Source organism: Daldinia decipiens (assembly GCF_022478715.1).
Source record: "Daldinia decipiens strain CBS 113046 unplaced genomic scaffold F4813scaffold_14, whole genome shotgun sequence".
NCBI lineage: Eukaryota > Fungi > Ascomycota > Sordariomycetes > Xylariales > Hypoxylaceae > Daldinia > Daldinia decipiens.
Genome location: NW_026054557.1, coordinates 375,395 through 396,049, shown reverse-complemented (window position 1 = coordinate 396,049; position 20,655 = coordinate 375,395). Strand labels below are relative to the sequence as shown.

The following is a 20,655-nucleotide window of genomic DNA, read 5'->3' as shown; positions in this document are numbered from 1 at the left end:
CGCTAGAAACAAAATACAGCCTTAGGCACAAGTAGGATAATTGATGTATGTACTGTACAAAGCAAGCAGGCAGTAGGTAGTGTAGTGTATGTAGGTAGTTAATAAAAAGCCCCCCCTGAACCAAACTCCGAACCCGAAAAACTTGGGTTCGCGTACCTAAGCTGCGCAACTTGTGGTATGGGCTCCGGAGTTGGCGGGGCCCGGACCAGAGTTTCGCTGGGAAGAACATGGCGCCAGTCTTCTTTGGGGTAGCTCAAAAGCTACCCCGCTCTTTTTTTCAGCCTTAACTTTTCGGTACCCTCCAGACGCGGTATCCACCCTGCATGCAACGCCGATCGGCCGCCTTGGCCGGGGTGTCAAACACAGGTAGGTTAGGTTAGGTACTCGGTAATGTTTCGTTTTGTTGTACCGAGCAGTAGAGTAGTAGAGTACCTACCTAGTACATAGTAGTAGTCAGCAATTGGCAACTTCCGACGAACATTACATACCTTATCGTCGTCATCATTCATCATCCATTATCCACCATTCACCATCCATCATTTACCACAAGTTGCCAAAAACACCATCCTGTATAGTTACATGATAGGTTACTTTACTTTACTTACTAGACTAGGGTCTGTCGCGAGGATGAGGTACCTAACCACCTAGCTAACCTAGTAATTTAATTATTTACCTTAACTTACCTAAGGTACAATACCTAGACTCTAGTTGGTTAATAATCCATTTAGAGCGCAACCACAACATACACATACTTACATACAACATACATACAACATACTTACATACATACATAGTTACTTACTTACGTACATACAATACATACAATACACACCTACATACAGAACAACGTCTAGAACATGGCTTCGGCCCCGGCGTCTTCTCCGTCCCCGTCTGCCATCCCACAAACCCTCTGGGATCTGCAGGTTCCAGTTCTTGTGACCCATACGAGCGCGCCTAATGCGCCCTTTGTCGCATCGGTGCCGCGCTTCAGCTACCTAGCCCTGCTGCTGCCGCGCCTGTCCGTCTACTTCGGCTTGCCGTGCTCGAGTTTCCATCATGAAGACGTACTACTCCGCAATCTTGCCGTCGGCCTGCTCGTCGACCTGTACCAGCCTACCTTGCCGTGGCGTCTCACCGTTGCCGACGGCCTAAGCTGGGATATTGGAGATACTTTTCTAAATAGCGCCAAAGAGGCAAGTTCTTGTTTTCCGTATTCGCCTTCATTATCCCCTCCGCCCTTCCCTCCCCCTTCCCTCCAGGGGCCCTGTCTGGCTTCGTTCGCGGAGACGGACATTCTTTTATAAGCGCTAGAAGACGCAAAACAATAGACGGATAGAACTAGACAAGGATACCTAAAAAGCTAATTAGAACCAGGCTGATTTTATACGCAACGGCAATGCGCACCAGATCATGTCGCTATCAAAAGACCACACCACCGCCTTATGGAACGCGGTGCAAGACAGTAAGGCTGTGATAACGCCCCACAGGAGCGCAGCTGACTTGTACGGCACCAGATGACTACGCGTCCTTCGCCAAAGTCAACGCACGCCTCCTCAACACCTCGCGCGGTCTGCGTAACGTGCCTATTCGCCTGTACATCCCACAGTCCCCTGACGACCCGGCTGCCGACAGCCAAGCTGGGTCGTTCAAAGTCGTGCAGTCACTCGTACAGCCGCGTGTCAGCGAGCGTATGTCCCTCTTTACCCCTATTCAGTCCCCCCCCCCCCCCCCTTTTTTTTTTTTCTCTCTCTTTCTCTCTCTACCCTTCCTACTCGCAACCATACCTAACTCGCAACCATACCTAACTCGCACCAGGCCACCCCCGGACCCTCGGCGCTGCTCTCCGTAGCCTGCTACCGAGCCTGTTTCCCAGCAGCCGGGACCCTGTGCTCGCGGACGCGGTCCTACACGGTGCCCGCGTGCCCTTCGGGGCTCCGCTCGAGGAGCTCATGCGCGAGGCGGCGTATCCAGATGGGTGGCTGTGCCTTGTCGTTAAGCCGTTGGACGTGTAGCGACGTCTTCTAGCAAACTATAGGCAGCTAGCTGAGTGGCCGCCTAGGCGTGCCGACGTAGCGTATGTGTACGTGCTTTTTTCGGTTATAGGGAGGTTTAGACGGTTTGCTACATATGTAAGGGGTAGGGCGCACCGGGTTGGAGGCACATCGCTACGATACCTTAGGTATTTGGAATCACCGGGATGAACTACGTAGCACGAGCGGCACGGCTACGTTCCTGAGTAAGGCTATATAGCATGGCGTTATACTTATCGGTTTGTTCTTACTTATAATTTACTCATTTATCGATACTTCCCACTACCTACCTAAGACATTACTTACTAAGGACATGTATCTTCATGGCTCGTAACTTATAACTAACTACCTCACTATAATGACATACATATGGTGGCGTATATCACCGTTGACACCGGCACACTTAATCAAAGCCACTGCCATCATACCCCCTACCCCTATCCAGCTAGTCAGTCCATCAAACAACCAGCCAGGTATTTATTTACCTACCTGATAATCCATCAAACGGCCGCGTTTCTCGCCGCCGTTATATTATCACCGCGTCCCACGTCCCACGAAATCAACCACATCAGCACAGCACATCCATGCATCCGGCGCAAGGAGGACACACACAAAAGATAGGTGCCTATGCAAACGGTAGCAAGTACACGACTCACTTATATCTTCCCGTACGTAGGATAGGTAGGTAGGTACTTACGCGCATAAGTTCTGCTGCTCCCTCTTCCGGACGATAGCCGTTGGTAGTGCTTTGCTGTGCTTTGCTGGTAAGTAAGTAGTTGGGGTGCACAGGACGTTCTCGGCATACATATATCATCATATAGTTAGTTATAGTTATACATATTATACATACCCAGGTACATACCTAATCTATACATAATACAATACAGTATAGGACCTTGCTTATACATCTCGAGGGATGCATGGTGTATACCTACCTACCTATCTTATGCCTATCTACCTTATGCCTACCTACCTACCCACCTGACAACTTACCTATTCCAATTCCAAGTATACACGAGCACACATCATAAACGACAGACTCCCCTCCCCTTCCCTTCCCTCCCCTCCCTCCCCCAACCCGTCGTCGGAATATCCCGTCCAGCCCGTCCCACCCCCCCCCCCCTCTCCACATACTCCGTTTCGCAGACGCGAAAACCGATCGCGCACGTCCCTACCCTGCCATTGGAACAAACTTACCTACCTAACCTACCTCTGTATCTGCCATACCTACATCCGGGCACCTATCAAATACACTACCTACCTACCTATCTACCTAGGCACGTACGTAACCAGCTACCTACCTACCTATGTATGCATATGCCAGGAATCCCCCTAAATGCACCCCATCCCAACAATCCCAATCCCAATCCCATATATCTTGCTTGACCGCACGGATCGCGAAGTTAGGGGGTGTGGTTTGCCTGCCTGCCCGCCTGGCCCGCCTGTCTGTGTGTCTGTCTGTTTGTCAGTACGACCCGATGCCACGCCCATGCTATGCTTCTTGCGGCGCATTACACCCCGGCCGCACATCAAATCTTCATATATGTATAAATAAATATAGCGAGTAGCAGCACCTGGAGCTGGCTCCAGACGCTCGGGTAGAGTTACACCAGAGTCCGGTGACAGACCAAGTCACAAATCACCTTCGATCCGACAAATCTTCAATGCGCGCAATTCTTTTTCTTTTCCCCCTTTTGGCGGCGCCAATGTTATATAGCCTATCTCGCTGCTTAATAAGTACTTAGGATAGGTTTTTATGTATGCCGAGGTTTATGTATGCCGAGGGACATCTCCGACGCCCCTTATTCCCCTAGCCGCCTATTCCCTCTCCCCTTTCCCCCCAACGACTTGCTATTACGCACAAAAAGAACGTGTAACCAAAACTCGGACGCAAATGCAACGGCTTGGGGGAAAAAAAAATAATAGCAAATCCAAAATAGTATATGTTGCACCTATATGTACACATTCGAACGCATGATGCCTTTATATTGTACTGGTGTGCCCGGTCAAACCCGAGCAATCCATGTTAACTTGTTGAATCCTGAATAAAACAAAGCCAATGTGGTATCTCCTCCGCCCCCTCCGGGAGAAGTAGGCCAATGCAAAAAAGCGATCCCGTTTATCCTGCTGTCCGTATTAACGGAAGAGACAGAGACCAAGACGTGCTGGCCGCTCCAGCTGCCGACTGGTAATAAATTCACTCGACAAATGACGAGAAAAGGGGTAACAATACATATACATCCAGTCCGAAAGGGAAGGATAACCTAAATGCCATAGACCGAACGGCCTTTTACCGCAGAGTGCCTCTTCTCCCGGTAGGTACTAAGGGCGGGTGTCGCATGTAAACGCCGCACTATGCTATATTCTCAAACCTCCACGTCCTCGGGCTGTTTCTATCAGCAAAATGTAGAGAATAATGTCGAGGAGACAACCAAAAATTCTGTACTAAGCCAAAGATTCAAATTCAAAAAGTATATACTTGTCGCCGTTGATATATAAATATATGTGCAAAGCACGACCAGATGCGCTCTCGCAAGGGGTATCCTCAGCTTTCGAGTTCCGTAAATTTTTTTTCCACACGGGATCTTCCAATGCTGTCTCGATAAAAACGCCGGTATTGTATGCTCCAGTGGGCTGGTGCCACGAATGATGACGAAATGGAAATGAAAATTTGCCGGAGACCATTCACAATTGTGTTTCTGTAGTGCGTAAAAATTGGTACCGTAGAGCCAAACACGGTGCCCACATAGGACAACCCAAAACGCCGTTGCCAGGTGCAAAACCGCCAAAACTAAATTATCCTCTTCATATCTGCCATATAGGCGCCCCATGCAAATCATGTAAGTGATAGCTCGTGCTCCAAAACTAGTATCGAAAATGTAGCCGTCGGAATCCGAACAGAAGTAGGTCCTATGACCTGTTGAGACGACTTCTCCGAGACGGAAGAGCCCATAACACCATAACATCACTAGTCGATGTCGTTGACACATTCCATTTTTGTACAGTCCACCAAACCAAGTTACTCAAGGGATCTAATGCGACGGTGGCGGTAAGTGTGAAGGCCGTCCTAGCGCGGATGATGGAGGAACATGATAGTCGCTGGGATTATGTATAGGAGGAGGACCTCCGCTTGAAAGGCTCGAAAAGCTCGAGCTTGTAACCTCGTATTCATCCCGAATAAACCCTAGGTCTTTAGCCAGGCCGATCAAGATGTTCATATCAGCCCTTAGCGCGCTCGTGGGTTGGGCAATCGATTGGAAGAAGGAGATCGTCCGAGAGAAGAGGTTGCTTAGTGTTTCCGCATCGATGAACTTGTGTAGATATCTATCTCTGTAACACGCCGCCAGGGTTAGAAGATTTCCCCATTGACTGGGAATATGTTAGCGGTTAGTGATATTTTCTATGTCAATTAATTGAACTTACGCATGAGCTGTTCCGAATACGTTGGTGATAATGATGCGCTGACTACTAGGTATTCCATGGAATGCTCGCGTGCTCTCGACGAGGGCATAGATTGCTAAGCCGGCATATTTGACGATCCTAGTGTCTACACCCTGGGGGACTTCTGCATATTCGGGAGTCTGCTGAGCATCTGGAGACCCCGCTTGGTTATGATACGGCCACGGTTCTCGTTCAAGGATGGCCCTTAGAAAAGGTCGGTAGAGAATAACTTGTGAACCCCAGTACTTTGCACGAAGACGGGCTCCCAGTATGTCGTTCGCCGGAGGGTCATTATCATCCCATCGGTAGCTGTTTGGCACCCAACGGTTCCTCGAGTTCCTAAGCATCTCCTCGATCCGCTTAATACCTTCTTCGATCGCAGGGTCGTCCAACGTAATTCCGTTCTTGTGCTTATTCTGCTTGTCCGAATCGTAGAGCAGGGTATGCACTTGGTTAAGTTGTTTCCGAAGATACAACTGTGCAATGTAACCCGTTACTATGTGCTCTGAGAAACCTTGATTGACAGCATACTCCGAGTTTGGATATGGCATCCTATCTTCATATTGCAAGATACCCGACTGAGGAAGAGGTAGCTCGGCGAGGATGTCACTATCATCCTGAGTGTTAGCGTATAATAAGATAGAAGTACCACTTGACAATATTACCTTTCTAATTGCAGGCATGTCCAGAAGGCAAATGCCAGCTGGTTGTCTCTGCGTGACTGTCCAATGCTTCTACCTTGGTCGTGCCATTTCGATAAGCGGTCGAGGCTCCTAATCCGTTCTTGTTAGTTACCCCTGCCATTCATAAAGTATCTCCCCCAATCATAGTCTCTTCCACTTACGGTCGGAGTATGACTTGCAGATTTCGACTTGCAAGGGAAATGTATGACCAGCTCTCAAGTACGCGACCAAGTTGACCGTAATAAAGCCCTGCCAAAATATGTACGTAGACGTGTTTTAAATTGAATCCTCCCATGTGGCTACCCATAATATCCATCGCAAGAGCAAAATACTCAAGGCCAGGTATCACATCTAGATTCCGCCTGTGTGAATGTGGTCCCTTCGAAGCCGACGTATTTCCTTGTAGGGAGGGCCTTCGGCTCATGGGAATCCTCTCGCTCTCCTTAGGAGATGCCATATTAGATTGGGACTGAGATACAAACCCCGGGGGGGATCCTTGTAAAGGTGATGCTAGAACGCCGTTGCGAACGGAAGGTGAATGGTGCATTGGCGAGTCCGACTCGTGAACCGGATCTGGTATCCTGTCCTTGTGCAAGCAAATCTTGCCCAGAGCGAAAACCATTAGGACAAGAGCACTGTGGACGCTTCGGAAAGGTCGGCCGGGCTTCACGAACGACGTCGACGGGGTTTGCTCGTCCGCAGCGGGTGATCGCTTCCTCTTCGTCCCCGCTTCAGAAAAAGACGGAGGTATTGCGCTCGGCTGGTTGACGAATCTCGCACTCGCGCCGAGCTTGCTGTTCTGGTAACTTTGCGACTTTGGTAAAGACTCGAGAAATATTTTAACCATTGCGGTAAGCTCCCTCGGAATGATTATGGGATGCATATTAAGAATATTGTCCTTGAAACTGTTCACGTATCTCCATATCTTAGTCGACTCCCACTCTGGATTTCCGTCAACATTAACAACACCTCCCCTAGACTCGACACCGGGAGGAGGGGTTAGACTGCCCACTTGGCCCCATGCTTCTCCCATTGGCGAAGGGGACGCAACATCGGAACAGTCGTCTAACACATCAGTCATTGTATGGTCCGGTGGCGTTTCTTTGTCGGAAACTCGAATGTCTTGATCGAACCCCTCGCCTCTCCCAAAAACGCGAAGTATACCACGCTGCTGTTCCTGGCGGATTGGGTATTCGTCTGGATGAGATATTTTCTCAGCCTCCATCAGATGATGAACCATTCTCTTGATTGACGGCCACTTTAAAAGTAAACCAGCTAACGTGGTGTGATTTGGGGGCATGGCAGGCTTTCCAGGTGTTACGACCGGCCCCGGATTAGCTTCCATGTCGTCGTCTTCTGTCGCTTGCAGCGTAAGTTGAGCCTCTTCCATAGTTAGACTGGGTTCTACAACAGTTCCTCCTGGCGATGACAATGTTTCCTCGGGGTGTGCTTTACTAGGCGTAGGGGAGGGAGAACTATGAAACTCTGCGCGCTCTTCTTCCTCGATCGACTCGACTTTCAGATCAGTCTCGGGATCAAGCTGCCTGATTTTCGTTTCTAAATTAGCCACCCGTTGATTCTGACTCAGGTTGGCCTGTGTCAATCCAGCAAGTTGGCTGTTAATATTCGTAAGCTTGTTATTTATTTCCTCTCTCATCGAGGCCAGCATCTCTATTAAGTCCGCGGTAACCTTATCCGGCCTACAAAATAGTAAGTACCTCGTCCGCTGTCTACTATATATATGCTTAGGTAACTTACTGTTTTGCAGGGGGATCTCGATATTTACAGTCGATATTTTTCTCCCGGCAATTTTTACAAGGTTTAGTCTCGTCGCATTTAGCTTTGAGCTGCCTACAACTATCGCAAGCCTAACACGCATCCCACGTTAGTTGGTATGCAGCAACTCGCTTAGGGAATACTACCTGTGAGGCACGCTGAGCTTTCCGCTTAGCGCTAGTCGCGATTTCTAAAGGGTACATAGAAGCTGGTGGGCCGTAGACATGAGGACTGTCGTATTGAGGATGCTGGCCGACTGGCGTCGGTGGAGGAGGGTGGTAGTTTTGCGGTGGTGGCCTATACATGGCTGGTGAATGCGGCATCGAGGGACCACTATCGTAGCTCAGATGCCGTCGCGGGTCGTCTTGAGGATTCGGATGCGGAGGACCATGAGGGCCAGGTGGGAGATTATCTGTAACGTTGCCGGTCGAGTTCGGTCGGCGCAGCTGAGGGAGAGAGTTATCCTCGCCAGGATCTCGCTTCACGACCGGTTCCCGCGGTCCGTACGGCGGAAAAGACGGATGCGCTGACGAGGGAGGCGGAGGAGGCTGTCTGTGAGGGTCATGCATTGGCGGATATGGCTCATGTTCATGATGGCGACGGTCGTCAAGGTGGTGATGAGCCGGTGGTAAAGAGGGCTCTGGAGGTCGCGAGAAGGGAGGCGGGTGTTGATATGGCGGCGGCGCAGGATGGTGAGGGCCTGGTGCTGACGGGTGGTGTACGGCGTTAGGGTGAGGGAGTGATACGGCCTGATGCGAAGACCACGACGGTCCGGTCTGTAAGAGCCGGGGACGTTTGGTCTCAGGCGGCCCAGGTTCCATGCTTGGGGTGTTATATGGGTAGAGTCATAGGCGGCGGGTAGACGCAAGCACAGGTCAGGCAAAAAAAGGAACAACGGGGAATGTAGTCATGAGAAAGGCGATCAGGAAGGAGACCAAAAGGCCCCGAGGGCAGTATGGAGCAATCGGCTCGTCGAACGCCAAGGCCCAAGCTCAGACTGCGCGCTGGTCAGTTGGGGTGTGGAGGAGGGAACTCTGATGATGTCGCAGCTCTTATTGGTGTAAGTATGATGACATTAAGGGTCGGTGTAATCGAGTAAGGGACAGGCTGCGAGCTCGTCAGTTCTCGAACAAGGCGCGTGGAGGCGGTCCCGGGTCCCTGGGTGAAGCTTTACGGTCCGGAGGAGCCCAAATCCAAAGATCAGCAGTTGGGCAGAGACGGAGCTACTACTACTACTATTGTACAGTACAGATTCCCGTCGAGGAGATTTCCAAGGATTTCTCGAGGGGCGTAAGGCAAAAAAAGGAACGACGTCGTCAAAAAGAACCTTAGGAGACGACGAGGTTTTGGTGGATTGTCAAACAAGGAAAACCGCGAGAGACAGCCAAAGTGGGTAAAGAGGGTCATCAGCAACAGCTCAGGTTATTTCGGCGTCGAAAAGGCATTTTCCATGGGTAAGAAGCCCTGCAAAGCTGGGGTGAGTATGTACACGCAGGATTAATACTGTACGTAGCATGTACTATGGCATATGTACCGCGTAAGGTAGTCGAACCCTTGCCTGCATATAGTAATGAGCGCGCGTATCAACTAGGGTGAGCTACCTACGTAAGGCCTAGTCGGTAGAGCAGGGGTTCTGGTGGTTTTGGTGGTTTTGGTGGATAATGGAGGACGAGCAGACGATCGATAAGTACAGTACTATGCCAGTACTATGCCAGTACTATGTTTATTGCACCTTTATTACACCTCTTGGCAGCCGAATGTAGTAGACCGTCAGGTAGGTAGCGTATGTGCGCAGTATGTACATAGGTAGGTAGCTATTGAAGGTACAGCTAGCAATGTAGGTAGCAATGGAGGTAGCAACGATTAGGTACGGTGACGGAGTATGCTGACATGTCCACCGCGCAGCGCAGGCTGGTGATTGTTGCTGTGGTTTTCGTTTCTATCGAGTGCTGGGTACGGCGAAGAAGCGTCCGTGTTACTCAGAACCGAGGATATAACACCTCAGACCCATACATACACTATATGTTGGGTATTATGTGTGTATATATGTAGGTATGTATGTAGGTATGTATGTAGGTATGCAGGTATGTACATATGTATGTACGTACGTAGTGTACATAGAGGTAGTGTATGTATGTTTGTATGTATGCTGCTGGAGAACGACAGCGGACTATTATGTACGTGCGCATACATAAGTACCCAAGGTAGGTAGGTAGGTATTAAATAGTTTACCTGTTAGTCAGTCCTTCAGTCAGTTAAGCATGTAGGTAGTAATAATATTAATAGCAGAGCGGTGAGGGTGAAGACCGACATAATTACCTATGTATATATGTATGTATGTATGTAATAATAGCGAACTTGTTGCGATGGCCTCTTTTTTGGGGCCCGCCAAGCAGGCGCTTTTCTGTGGGGGACTTCCCAAACCAGGTTCTAATTGACGAATGGCAGTTAGCTCTAGTTGCGCTTTTCAGCGAACCCAACTAAATATAAGCTAATATGGGTAGCGTCGTGAGTTCGGAATTTAGCAACTCAGCTACTTCATAAGTGTAAAGCTATACGAAGTATAGAGCTAAGAGAGAGGTATGACGAGCTACGAATTTGAACTCGTGCTATAAAACAAGCATGGTATATTATGAATATTATAACAGCGCATAAGAGGAGCAGTCCAATCATAGCGACGAGCCAACGTGTGCCTTATCTGGATGAAGGAGGGGAGCTCTATCGGTATCTGTATCTGTATCTGTATCTGCGGCGTGAGGGATGAGAAAGATATGCGAAAATGATCGGAAGCCAACCTAGAGCATGTTAGATGGCACGTTAGGTAGGTAGATTGTAGACGGTCCCGTTTGTGTTACTACAGGCTTAACATACAGGTTTACAAGTGCTACTACTCTAACTACAGTGTGTTACCATAGTACGTAGTGCCTTACATTTACTTACATAGGTAGGTACCTAACACACCTACCTAACATCAATTACATACACACCTCGTACCTACTCTAAGTACAGACGGTACATACAGATAGGTAGATTGAAGGTAACGAGGAAAGTACTCGCATAATACACACAAAATTGTTTTTTTGGCAAGTGGCGCCTCTGCTTGGCGTCATGTCTCTGCTCGGCCTGTCTCGCCTTACTTCGTAGCGTGGTCCAGATAAGTTAGAGTCAGTGGAGCACGCTCTAGAGCCCGACCGACAACGGTCTCGTTACTTTCGAGAGGTACCCGTCCCTCCAGCATGTTTAGTCGAGGTACATTGCCTACATAGTGCCTATCAAAGCACATGCCGGAGAGAACGTGGCTGCCGGCAACATATGTAACCTATTTATATGTACCAAACAGTGTCTGGAAAGTAACTGCACAGTGTAGAGCGATAGCACTTATATGGTTGAAATATACAATTCATTATTTTTATACGTATGTGTGTGCATTGTTTAGAATACATATTTGTATCTAGTTACCTAACTAGTCACTATCAGGTATGTTATGTAAGTACCTAAGGATCAAAACTCTCAGACCTTCAACGGGAAAGCCACATGAGTTCTGTTTTATTCACATATGGTCAAGCATGGATTAGCTTGCTTTCTTCCCTGATCAGGTGTGAGTGCAACAGGGATATCCCTTACAATTTCACACGCGTCTAAGCACGTCTCTGCGTCTGCGCCTGCGTCTGCATCTTTGCGAAGGCGGGGCAATCTTAGCAGGTGAACAACTTTCCGCTCGCCGCCATGTTTGACGATAAGACGGATAGGGTCCCCTCCAAATCTCTACGTTACCTAGTAAGTTACCTAACCTAGTAAGTTACCTAGTAAAACACACCCCTAGACAGATATATGGAAAACAAGGCTTCGTCACTTGAACGAAGAGAATGGCTACGAATGGCTACGAATGGCCAATGAGGTTATTCCAGACTCTCTATTCGACCGCCGTTAGTGGGATTAGATTGTCTACCTACCTACTACTACATACCTACCTAAAGGTTGCTATGTCAAACGCGACGCTTGATACATTGATTTTGACATTGGTCGGATCCTACCACATCTGCAGCTTTCTTTTGACAGGACCACATCTGGGCCAGACTTTTCCCTCCTCAAGTCTGATTATTACATTACATTGGCTCAATAGCCCTGGAAGCGGCTGATCGGTACCTGCAAGTACAGACCTGCATGTCCCTGAGTTTGGTTATGTACGGTACCTAGTGCTTGGGTTGCGGGTATGCAATGTGTGAGCGGCACTTCTTTTCTGTCTCTGCTTTATGGATACATTAGATATCATCTTCACCTCGTTCGAGTTGCATCAGTTGTTTGCTCTTAGCTCTCGGGGATCGACTGCGCTAACAAGGGGCTTAGCCAACTACGTGCGTACAGCTTCCAACTCTTGTTGGCTACGATATGTATAAGAGGGTCGATATATGACCACTATTGAATAATCAGAGACATAAATTACGGCCTGTCACGAGGTTTTAATTTCCCTCGTTAAGCAACGTGAAACTATTCTTTAATGTATGTATTAAGGTAGTAATCTCTGTTTAACATATGTAAGTGTGTGGATAACTGCAATCAAGATCAAACATACTACCCATTTTCGAGCCATGAGAGATAACGGCTGTAATTATTGCCCTCGTTCCCTTTCGACAATTTTAATTGGAACTACTTAGGTTAGGTAGGTTGGTTGGTAGTCTACATATTGACATGAACGTTGACCGCTAGAATTTTTATAAAGCATTGTACATTTTTATTAGCGCTTCTATTTCCTAAGCCTTAGGTAACTAACTACTTGCTAGTTAAGCCTTATACTGACGTACTTCAAAACAAACTGGCGGTCTGCTAGTGACAGTATTACAAAATATACGAGTTAACCGTAACGTCTTCGTAAGATCGAGGGCAATTGCCGAGTTGATAAGAGGAGTAGGGACGGGATCTCTAAATAGTTGCAAGCTCCCAAGCGTAATGGGGATGGTAGCTTAATGAGATGATAGGTAGGCATGTCTAGCAGTTAGAATCAATGTCGTCGATGGAACAAGCACCCCTCCTCCCACTTCCACCAATCCCGAGAAATAACGATTCTGATACCACGCCGCAGTCGTACGCATTGAACTTCCCGTCTCCGTATGTACATATCGGACCCCAATCCAACATTAAAAACCGGATCATTACAGCGACCTGGCTTAGCTAGTAGTGAAGAGGCCTACGTAGATCGCTGTTAAGGAGCACGGTCCTCATGCGGGTAGAGTTGATGTGACATGCATGTATTGATGGTCATGCCGTAAGTATTATTACATATTGAAATGACACCAATATGCCGCGATGGTTGACATGAAAATGGATAGAAGTTTTTAGGATATGGCCATATTCCGACCACCATACGGGCACGTGTATTACACACACACACACACACACACACACACACACACACACACACACACAAAAAAAAAAAAAAAAAAAAAAAGGCTTCGTGCTATTGTATGCTTCAGGTATACTCTATTATTATTTGCATAGTTAATAGACGATCGGGTCTTTAAGGGAGGGACTGGCAAGGGTATTGCTAATGGCTTTACGCGGCCTTCTTGGGCGCTACCCATTGAAAGCTCTACTCAGTGCCATACATGAATATCGAACCACTCTCCATTAATGATCTCCGTGGCTTCCTTTTCAAGAAACCCCGCTAAATTTTATTCATAACATGTGTGTGGTAAGTCCGCTGTAAGCCAAATGCGTAACAATATGATATTTAGGGCTGATACTACTGTATAAGATCTGGATACTATATTATTCATGGCAGGATATTACTATTTAAAGCAGTTAACGAAGCTTATTATATACCTACCCATACGTGGTATGTATATATAGCACTTAGTTGACTAAATTTAGGTGACGATCAACCATGTCAAATCACAATATATCGAAGGATGTATAAAAAGATGCGGATATATAATACTCCCGAGTCTTATGTCTTAGCCGCGTTACATGCTCTTAACTTTAGATATGATATGTCCATCCAAATCCTTGGGTAAAGTAACCTTAAAGAAACAATGTACCGAGCCAAAAGATGCCGATCGGGGGTTTCGGCCCATGGACCCGCAAAAAAGGGACTCGATTGGTAAATCTCGACCGGTCGTTCCGATTTCTTATTGCGCGTGGTGTTCTGCACTTATACATACAATACTCTTCTTTACACATATTATTAGAATGAGACATAATAGTAGATCGATAGCTTATGCTCGATATATGGAGATGGCGATATGAGTTATTAATCGCATTAATGGTATAATTCTCTTGCGTAGTATCGATATCTATGTAACAGAGACAAGTTTAAATCCGGCATATGCCGAGAGAACCGTGTCTGTGGCTGATACATTAGCCATTCTTTATTAAGTCGTCATTTGATCGTGGCTCGGATGTCTTTCATGAATCATGAATCGAAACACTCGTTATGTGACATCGGTCATGTTCAGCCTTGTGCCGCTAAATAATACTTCCGAGACGTTTGGTGTCACTGAGCCAACTACCACATGATAAATTTCAGGGCCAACACTTAGTGTACATACCTCTTCTAACCAACTTAGTTAGCTCCGTACTAGTCCGTGAACTCCGTCGGTGAGACTAGAGGCAAATGTTGGGTAGCCATACTAGCTATTCTTGGCTGTTTCGAAGCTCACCAGCTCCTTTACTGCGGTCTTTAAGAATCAAGGCAGCAGGGAACCAAAGCTGGGATATCGAGAGACAATAGATATCAACAGATACCAAGCAGCTTATACATAACTCGAACTGCCAATACTCGCTTAGTTATAGGCAAGGAAGATGTTTGGCATACTTCTATCCGTGCTCTAGGTTGTACAGCACCCGTTATACCCCGCAGCTTATTGTCGTCCGTTATTTGTCTAAATATTTCTATCCTTGCTAGCTACTAACAACGAGGTCATTACTCTAAAAACTACCGGATTTAGAGACCTGCAGAGGCCTAATGTCCTGTCACACAGATATGACAGTTGCGCTTATCTATGTCGAAAAGGGAGCTCTAGATGGTAACTCATTAGCCGACGAATAGTGGTATAGGTATCCTATAACTTACGTAGACGTGTACATGACATTGTAAGGCGTTAGTAGATGATGTAAACCGCTATAAGACTTGTCGATGGAGCCCAAGCTAGAGTTGTGGGCCCGGCTAATATATTCTGAATCTACGCGCGTGGAATCGACGCAATGTCAAAATTCCGTCGTAGGCGATTTTCGTCTGCTTGGGACGTAAGTTACAAAGCTGAAGACCCTGAAACGTTAAAATAACCGAACACCATGAGAATCCTCTTCGGTTAAGTTGAGCTCCTACTAACGCGCTATTTCAGACGGGTTTCTACCGGGGCTAGGCTAACCTTGCGGCGGTCAACACATACGCTTATGCCAATCCTTCTAAATATAATACGCGCTCCATGTATATAGGTACTTAAGTCACGATAAACACTTGCTCTGATAAGTATTCAGGATTCCATCGCTAATTCTGCCGAGCATAATACATATCTCCTTGTAGATCAGATGATAAGAAATGGTATTACTTTTTAATATACTATACGATACATCATCCCTTCAGTTATCCAAGCAAAGGGATAAAACCCTTGAAGGAGACGTATTGCCTAGTAGGTACGGCAGTAAATCCGTAATAAGCGAATGAACGGGCATTCGACATCCAGCATCTAGTTCTGTTTTTTTTGTGGCGCCCAATTAAGTTTTCGATCGAGTCCCGGAGTCATGGCCATGGGAAGATCAATCTGAAGCCGTGATCTCCTTTCGGTAATGTATTTCCCAGCCAAAAATTTTATTCGGATTTCCACCTTAAGTGCCGTGTTCTACTGCGTTCCATAGCCTAACTGCCCAACCAACAACCCAACTACCTTGCTAAGAGGGAAAATACGATCATACTACGTTGAAGATCTTATGTGGTTCCGACTTTCGTCACAGGCATTTCCGAGGTCCCTTCCCTAGTCTAGTTGCGGGGCTTTTCAGCGAACCTCGAATATCAACAAGCTAGCAGTTCATCGGGCTCTTAGCAAATTCCTCTCAGGTACCTATCGTAGCCCTTGACAATGCCCATTTTGCTGTGCCGCCTTCATTTCTTACCACATAACTACCTACCTATTAATTATGCCGAATTCCCGAGAAGTTCATAGCTCAAGAAACATAAGCCACCTATCATCATCGCGAACCCGTTCGCTTCGTAGAAAACTCATGACAGCGAAGCTCATAATGCATACAGCTTTGACAGCCACATGACTAGCAAATTTGCTTGCATCGTTTGCACTTGAGTTCACAATCTTAAAAATGCGGACTTACGGACATGGATTTTCAAAAGAGCGCCTACATACAACATGCCGCTTTTTAGAGGGTCGTGTAAATACATAACGTACAATACAATTTATGCGACGTTGCCTGCCAAATCTCCGACTAGTGTAAGGGGCAGTGGAGTGTGCCCGTTCAAGAGTTACGATGAGCGAATCGAAACAGCAACACCAGTGTACTCATTCTTCCGGTAGGCTTGCATTGCTTGATCTACCTTAGCTTCAAAGAAATTAGTGGTTCTAGCGGCATTCTACTGGCTTCGAGGCCCTTTGGGACTCTTGTATATATGTATCAAACTCGACCAACGTTGCGGGGGCGAGGTAGATCATGTTAAATTCCCACAGGGATATCAACGAGGTCAACCATTATACCCTTTTATATAGCCATTCACGAGCTTGTTGGTGTTACCTTTCATGCAAGCTCAGGGTATGACCTGACCTCGTTTCAATTTAAGATAGTAAACGACAACAAGCTGCAAGGCTATCAATTGACCAAGATACTCTAGGTCTAGGAGGCGAGGCTAGCGTCTTAAGTTGATATTCTAACTTATGTCCATGGGTTTTAAATTGTTGCTAATATAGGAGGTATGTAATATAACAAACATTTATACCACATTTCCATTGTACATAGATGTGTACACTAAGTCCCATACAACCGGATACTTCTTACAAGGAATGCTAAAAATTATAGACTAACAACTTCTCTGCTAATGCTCGATCACAGAATAAAATTAGTATGTGTACGATGTCTCGCAAACGTCATCAATAGAAGAGAAAATCATTCTTGGTAATAATTTGCGTTATTACATAGGTTAGGTAGTTACTAGAAGCAAACCCATGGAAATGGAACTGCTGTGGTCGTATGGATATGCAACGCTTTGATTACTGTACGGTACATGATTTTCCGTAGATCACATCTAGACTTCCTCTACCCTTGTCAGAATCCACAGGCCCCCTCTCTCTCCCCCGGAAGCTAACGATAAGACAACAAAGAAAGGCTATGAGTAACAATTCCTTATGTACAACTTATGATGGTTTCAAGGAGCAAAGTGGTCATATATCTTGTGAGAATCGTATGGCAAGAGGATGTAAGCCTTACTAGTGTAAAGTATTAGATGCTTTCTTATTGTAGTTAGTTAGGTAGTTCGTAGCAACACTTTACCGAGATAGCAGCTGAAAGGATCATAACGACTAGCCACGAACAGGGTCTACATACATGAACCACGGCCCAGGATTCAGCTAAGCATCGAATTTGTACTATACCTGAGTAGAAATACCCTAGAAAAAGGCCATCAAGGTATGTAAAATCCGCAACAAAATCACGTGGTTCCTGACGTTACCAAGTTAATTCTAAAGAGTGCTACACCAAGGTCCTTGCGCTTCAGGGGTCCTCCCCGCCTCTCGAAGGGTTCGTTACCCAAAACCGGTCCCGGGTCTTCGTTGATTGGCTATTGAGACGGCGCAAAGTCCGCCACCAGGGGATCCAAGGGCTCAAGGGTATGTTTTGTACAACCCCTCTAGTTAGACCTTCTAGATCCTCTCCGCCGGTAAGGCACGAATTTGTTCGATCAAGCCTTTTGCGATCGTTGATAGATGCCCAATGAGCTCACAATTCCTGCTTTTAGAACGATCTACCGGACAATTTAACGTGCCCTTCTTGATTTTTCCCTTAATCAAATTGCTATGCAAGGGGGGTACGAAATAATGACTTATCGCAAAAAAAAGAAGTAAGCTGACACAATATACAATACAATATACACACCATTCCTCCTAACCATGCCCAACTATCGCAAGGACTAGCCTCGTAGGAGAACAATTGGATCGATCTGTCCAAGATAGGCATACATGCGCGTCTTTCTGCCATACTGGGCTTGGAGAATTGGTTGCCCCTCTACGAGGCGCCGCAAAGGCGACGATCCGCTTAGCCTCGTTATGAGTTTCCATCCTGCCAAGAGCCTTCTTGAAGTATCTGGCCTAATTAATGTTCCCAAAGGAGCGTCAATCCTAAGCCTCAGTTGGTGTTTGAACGCAAGTAACAAGGTATGAAAACCGACCCCCCCCCCCCCCCCCCACAACTCTACCGGATATGGCATTCTTCTCGTCCTGTCGTTTGCGTGCTTTGACAGCTCTATCGGAGTTCCGAGTTTGGACATTCAGATACTTTAGTTTTGCTATATGATGGCTAACAGACTTATAGTCGCGGAGTTCACAATTTGTCAAAGTTACGACCTATTAGATACCTTCAGAGACAAACACAGCGTGTGAACTGTAAGGATAATATGGTAGTTTACTTGCTTATGTCGGCATCCTGCGTTGAGTTTTGTCAAACCAATGCAGTGCAATGAAGCCGCTGGCTTATTTTGATTCCGATATACATAGTATTACCATCATCTGGTATGTCCTATCATCAGTCAGAAATAACTTGCTGGTCTCATCTGCGACGTGCTGAATACCTAAAGGACTTTCGCTAATTAGCGACTTGTTTCTACATGTCGATTACTCACGTTGACGATGAACAGCACAACTAATACGTGTGCTATAGAGAAGGATCTCTATTTCGATGGTACCCAACACGAGTGTTGGCGGATCTAAAATTCCCACTTTACCCCAAGATGCGCAACCCATCTGAGAGTGTTTGTATGCTTATCTCACCCGTCGTTTATCCATAGGAGACGTGTTGCGGCTCCCCACCGGGTCATCTTTGTCGGTCATCTTTGTCACCCGCTTAATCCATTTTGATTACCAAGCTATTATATTAAAGGTTGGAATGGGTTCTTACAAGGCTTACACCTCCTTCGCCTTTAATTGCCCTTATTCGGCCATATTCGAATACACCATATTCGAATACACCATATTCGAATACACCATATTTACTCCATACGGGAACCTGCTTGATGGCTGACCTCCTTTTTTCACGCCATCGATCTCGAGCAGCCGCCACGAGACAATGTCTGGTCTTTCGTGTGCATATTTATAAGGTGCACATTGGGGCTGAGGGTCATATGTGTTCGATCATGAAACGCCTCCGCGGGTTAGATCTGCCGTCTGATAAATGATCTTACAGGTGTTAACGCCTCTTTGCGCCCGTCCTGTTGTTATTATTGAATGCCGCCTTCTTATGCCGTGTTCGGGTTCTGACAGAAGACGGCTGCTCCCTTGCCTCCTGACAGTAATAATATCAGCAAGGAAAAGCTATCAGCAAGGAAAGCCCGCGGCCCGCAGCCCGCAGCCCGCAGCGAAATCCGAAATCCTTTCGCGGCGCAGACTGTGTCGCCTACCTACCTGGTATCTAATACCCACACGACAACTTCGGAAGATGTGGATCCAATGGGCTGGATTCGAGCAGCGAGAAGTGAGCGCTGAGCGCTGATTGCGTCGGTATCAACCGATCGGAAAGATTTCGGTCCCGATCTCATTTTCCAACGTTGCTAGCATGGCGTCGTATTATTTGCTACGTGATCTAAATTGTAAATTGTCTACTACGTAAGTTGAATGGGATAAATCAAGATGTTTTTACATTATGACTGATAGGTTACGAATGATGAATAACCAAATATAGGCTGAGGTACTATGTATTTGTCAAGTGACTTCTTTACTGGTAAGATCTTACTTAGCAAACCCAAATCCATAATATTGGGACATTGCTTTGCCGGTTGAAGAGGGGAGATGCCTACCTAGGCACTACTGACATGCCTGGGTACATGCTGCCGCAAATAACTAGTCCGAGATTGGTAAAGCCGATTTATTTGTACCGTGTATTGCCATCTAACCCCGGGCAGCTTCCATCCATAGACACTAGGTACATGGCTGCTGGCTACATTGAGTTTGGTAAGATTGACTGGTTTCGGGCAGGGTTGGTTACAATTGGCTGGGTACAATCCACCCGTACCACAAAATAAAAAGAAGTCACGACAGGAGGCCTACATAACACATAATACATACTACATCATGCATAACGCAGTGACCTTAGATACCTACCTACCATGATGCCGTTTAAAGATACCGTCTATTGGATGTCAGCTCCATTTCTAAAAGCCTCCGAAGCCACTTTTATTGCCTACCATAGTATTTCGTTGCCTCCAACCTGGTCCTTGGCTCCATCTACTTGTCTACATACCTAAACTAGGTAATATCCATACCTCCATCCATTATCTTTCCCCATACCTAATATGTCCTATTATATCTACGTATGCATATATTTCGTAGTACGTTACCCAGAACGCTGCAGATGTGATAAATCATATTTTGAAAAGGTCACGAAGGTGTTGCGGTGTGTTTTCCACTCCATTCCTTTCGCCCGCCCGCAACGCCGTATTAGGAGTATGGCATGATTAAGAATATTTCCAATTCCAGGGTTCGGGATTTGAGACGGAGATAGGTCACGCTGCAAATACATAC

General features: G+C 46.6%; 2 protein-coding genes across 2 annotated transcripts; one reads left to right on the top strand and one right to left on the bottom strand.

Moving 5' to 3' along the window:
• The first annotated feature begins 454 nt into the window (after window positions 1-454).
• Window positions 455-2,325, top strand: F4813DRAFT_357625 (autophagy protein Apg5-domain-containing protein). The gene is made up of 5 exons (XM_049243138.1): window positions 455-688; window positions 795-1,193; window positions 1,375-1,462; window positions 1,515-1,688; window positions 1,816-2,325. Exons 2-5 carry the CDS (start codon window positions 858-860, stop codon window positions 2,010-2,012), a joined length of 795 nt encoding a protein of 264 aa, XP_049100131.1. The 5' UTR covers window positions 455-688; window positions 795-857; the 3' UTR covers window positions 2,013-2,325.
• Window positions 2,326-5,062: 2,737 nt separating this feature from the next.
• F4813DRAFT_380495 (uncharacterized protein) lies at window positions 5,063-8,133 on the bottom strand (the record flags this gene model as incomplete). The annotated part of the gene is made up of 6 exons (XM_049245569.1): window positions 5,063-5,399; window positions 5,454-6,080; window positions 6,137-6,244; window positions 6,316-7,854; window positions 7,913-8,022; window positions 8,077-8,133. The coding sequence occupies 6 exons, from the start codon at window positions 8,131-8,133 to the stop codon at window positions 5,063-5,065; spliced, it is 2,778 nt and encodes a 925-aa protein (XP_049100130.1).
• Window positions 8,134-20,655: the final 12,522 nt, after the last annotated feature.

What these genes read in the sequence shown, in the direction of transcription:
- F4813DRAFT_357625 (XM_049243138.1), top strand. Translation starts at nt 858, where the DNA reads ATGGCTTCGGCCCCGGCGTCTTCTCCGTCCCCGTCTGCCATCCCACAA. An exon ending in ATGGAACGCGGTGCAAGACA is followed by an intron (nt 1,463 to 1,514) that starts GTAAGGCTGTGA and finishes GTACGGCACCAG; the next exon opens with ATGACTACGCGTCCTTCGCC. An exon ending in ACAGCCGCGTGTCAGCGAGC is followed by an intron (nt 1,689 to 1,815) that starts GTATGTCCCTCT and finishes AACTCGCACCAG; the next exon opens with GCCACCCCCGGACCCTCGGC.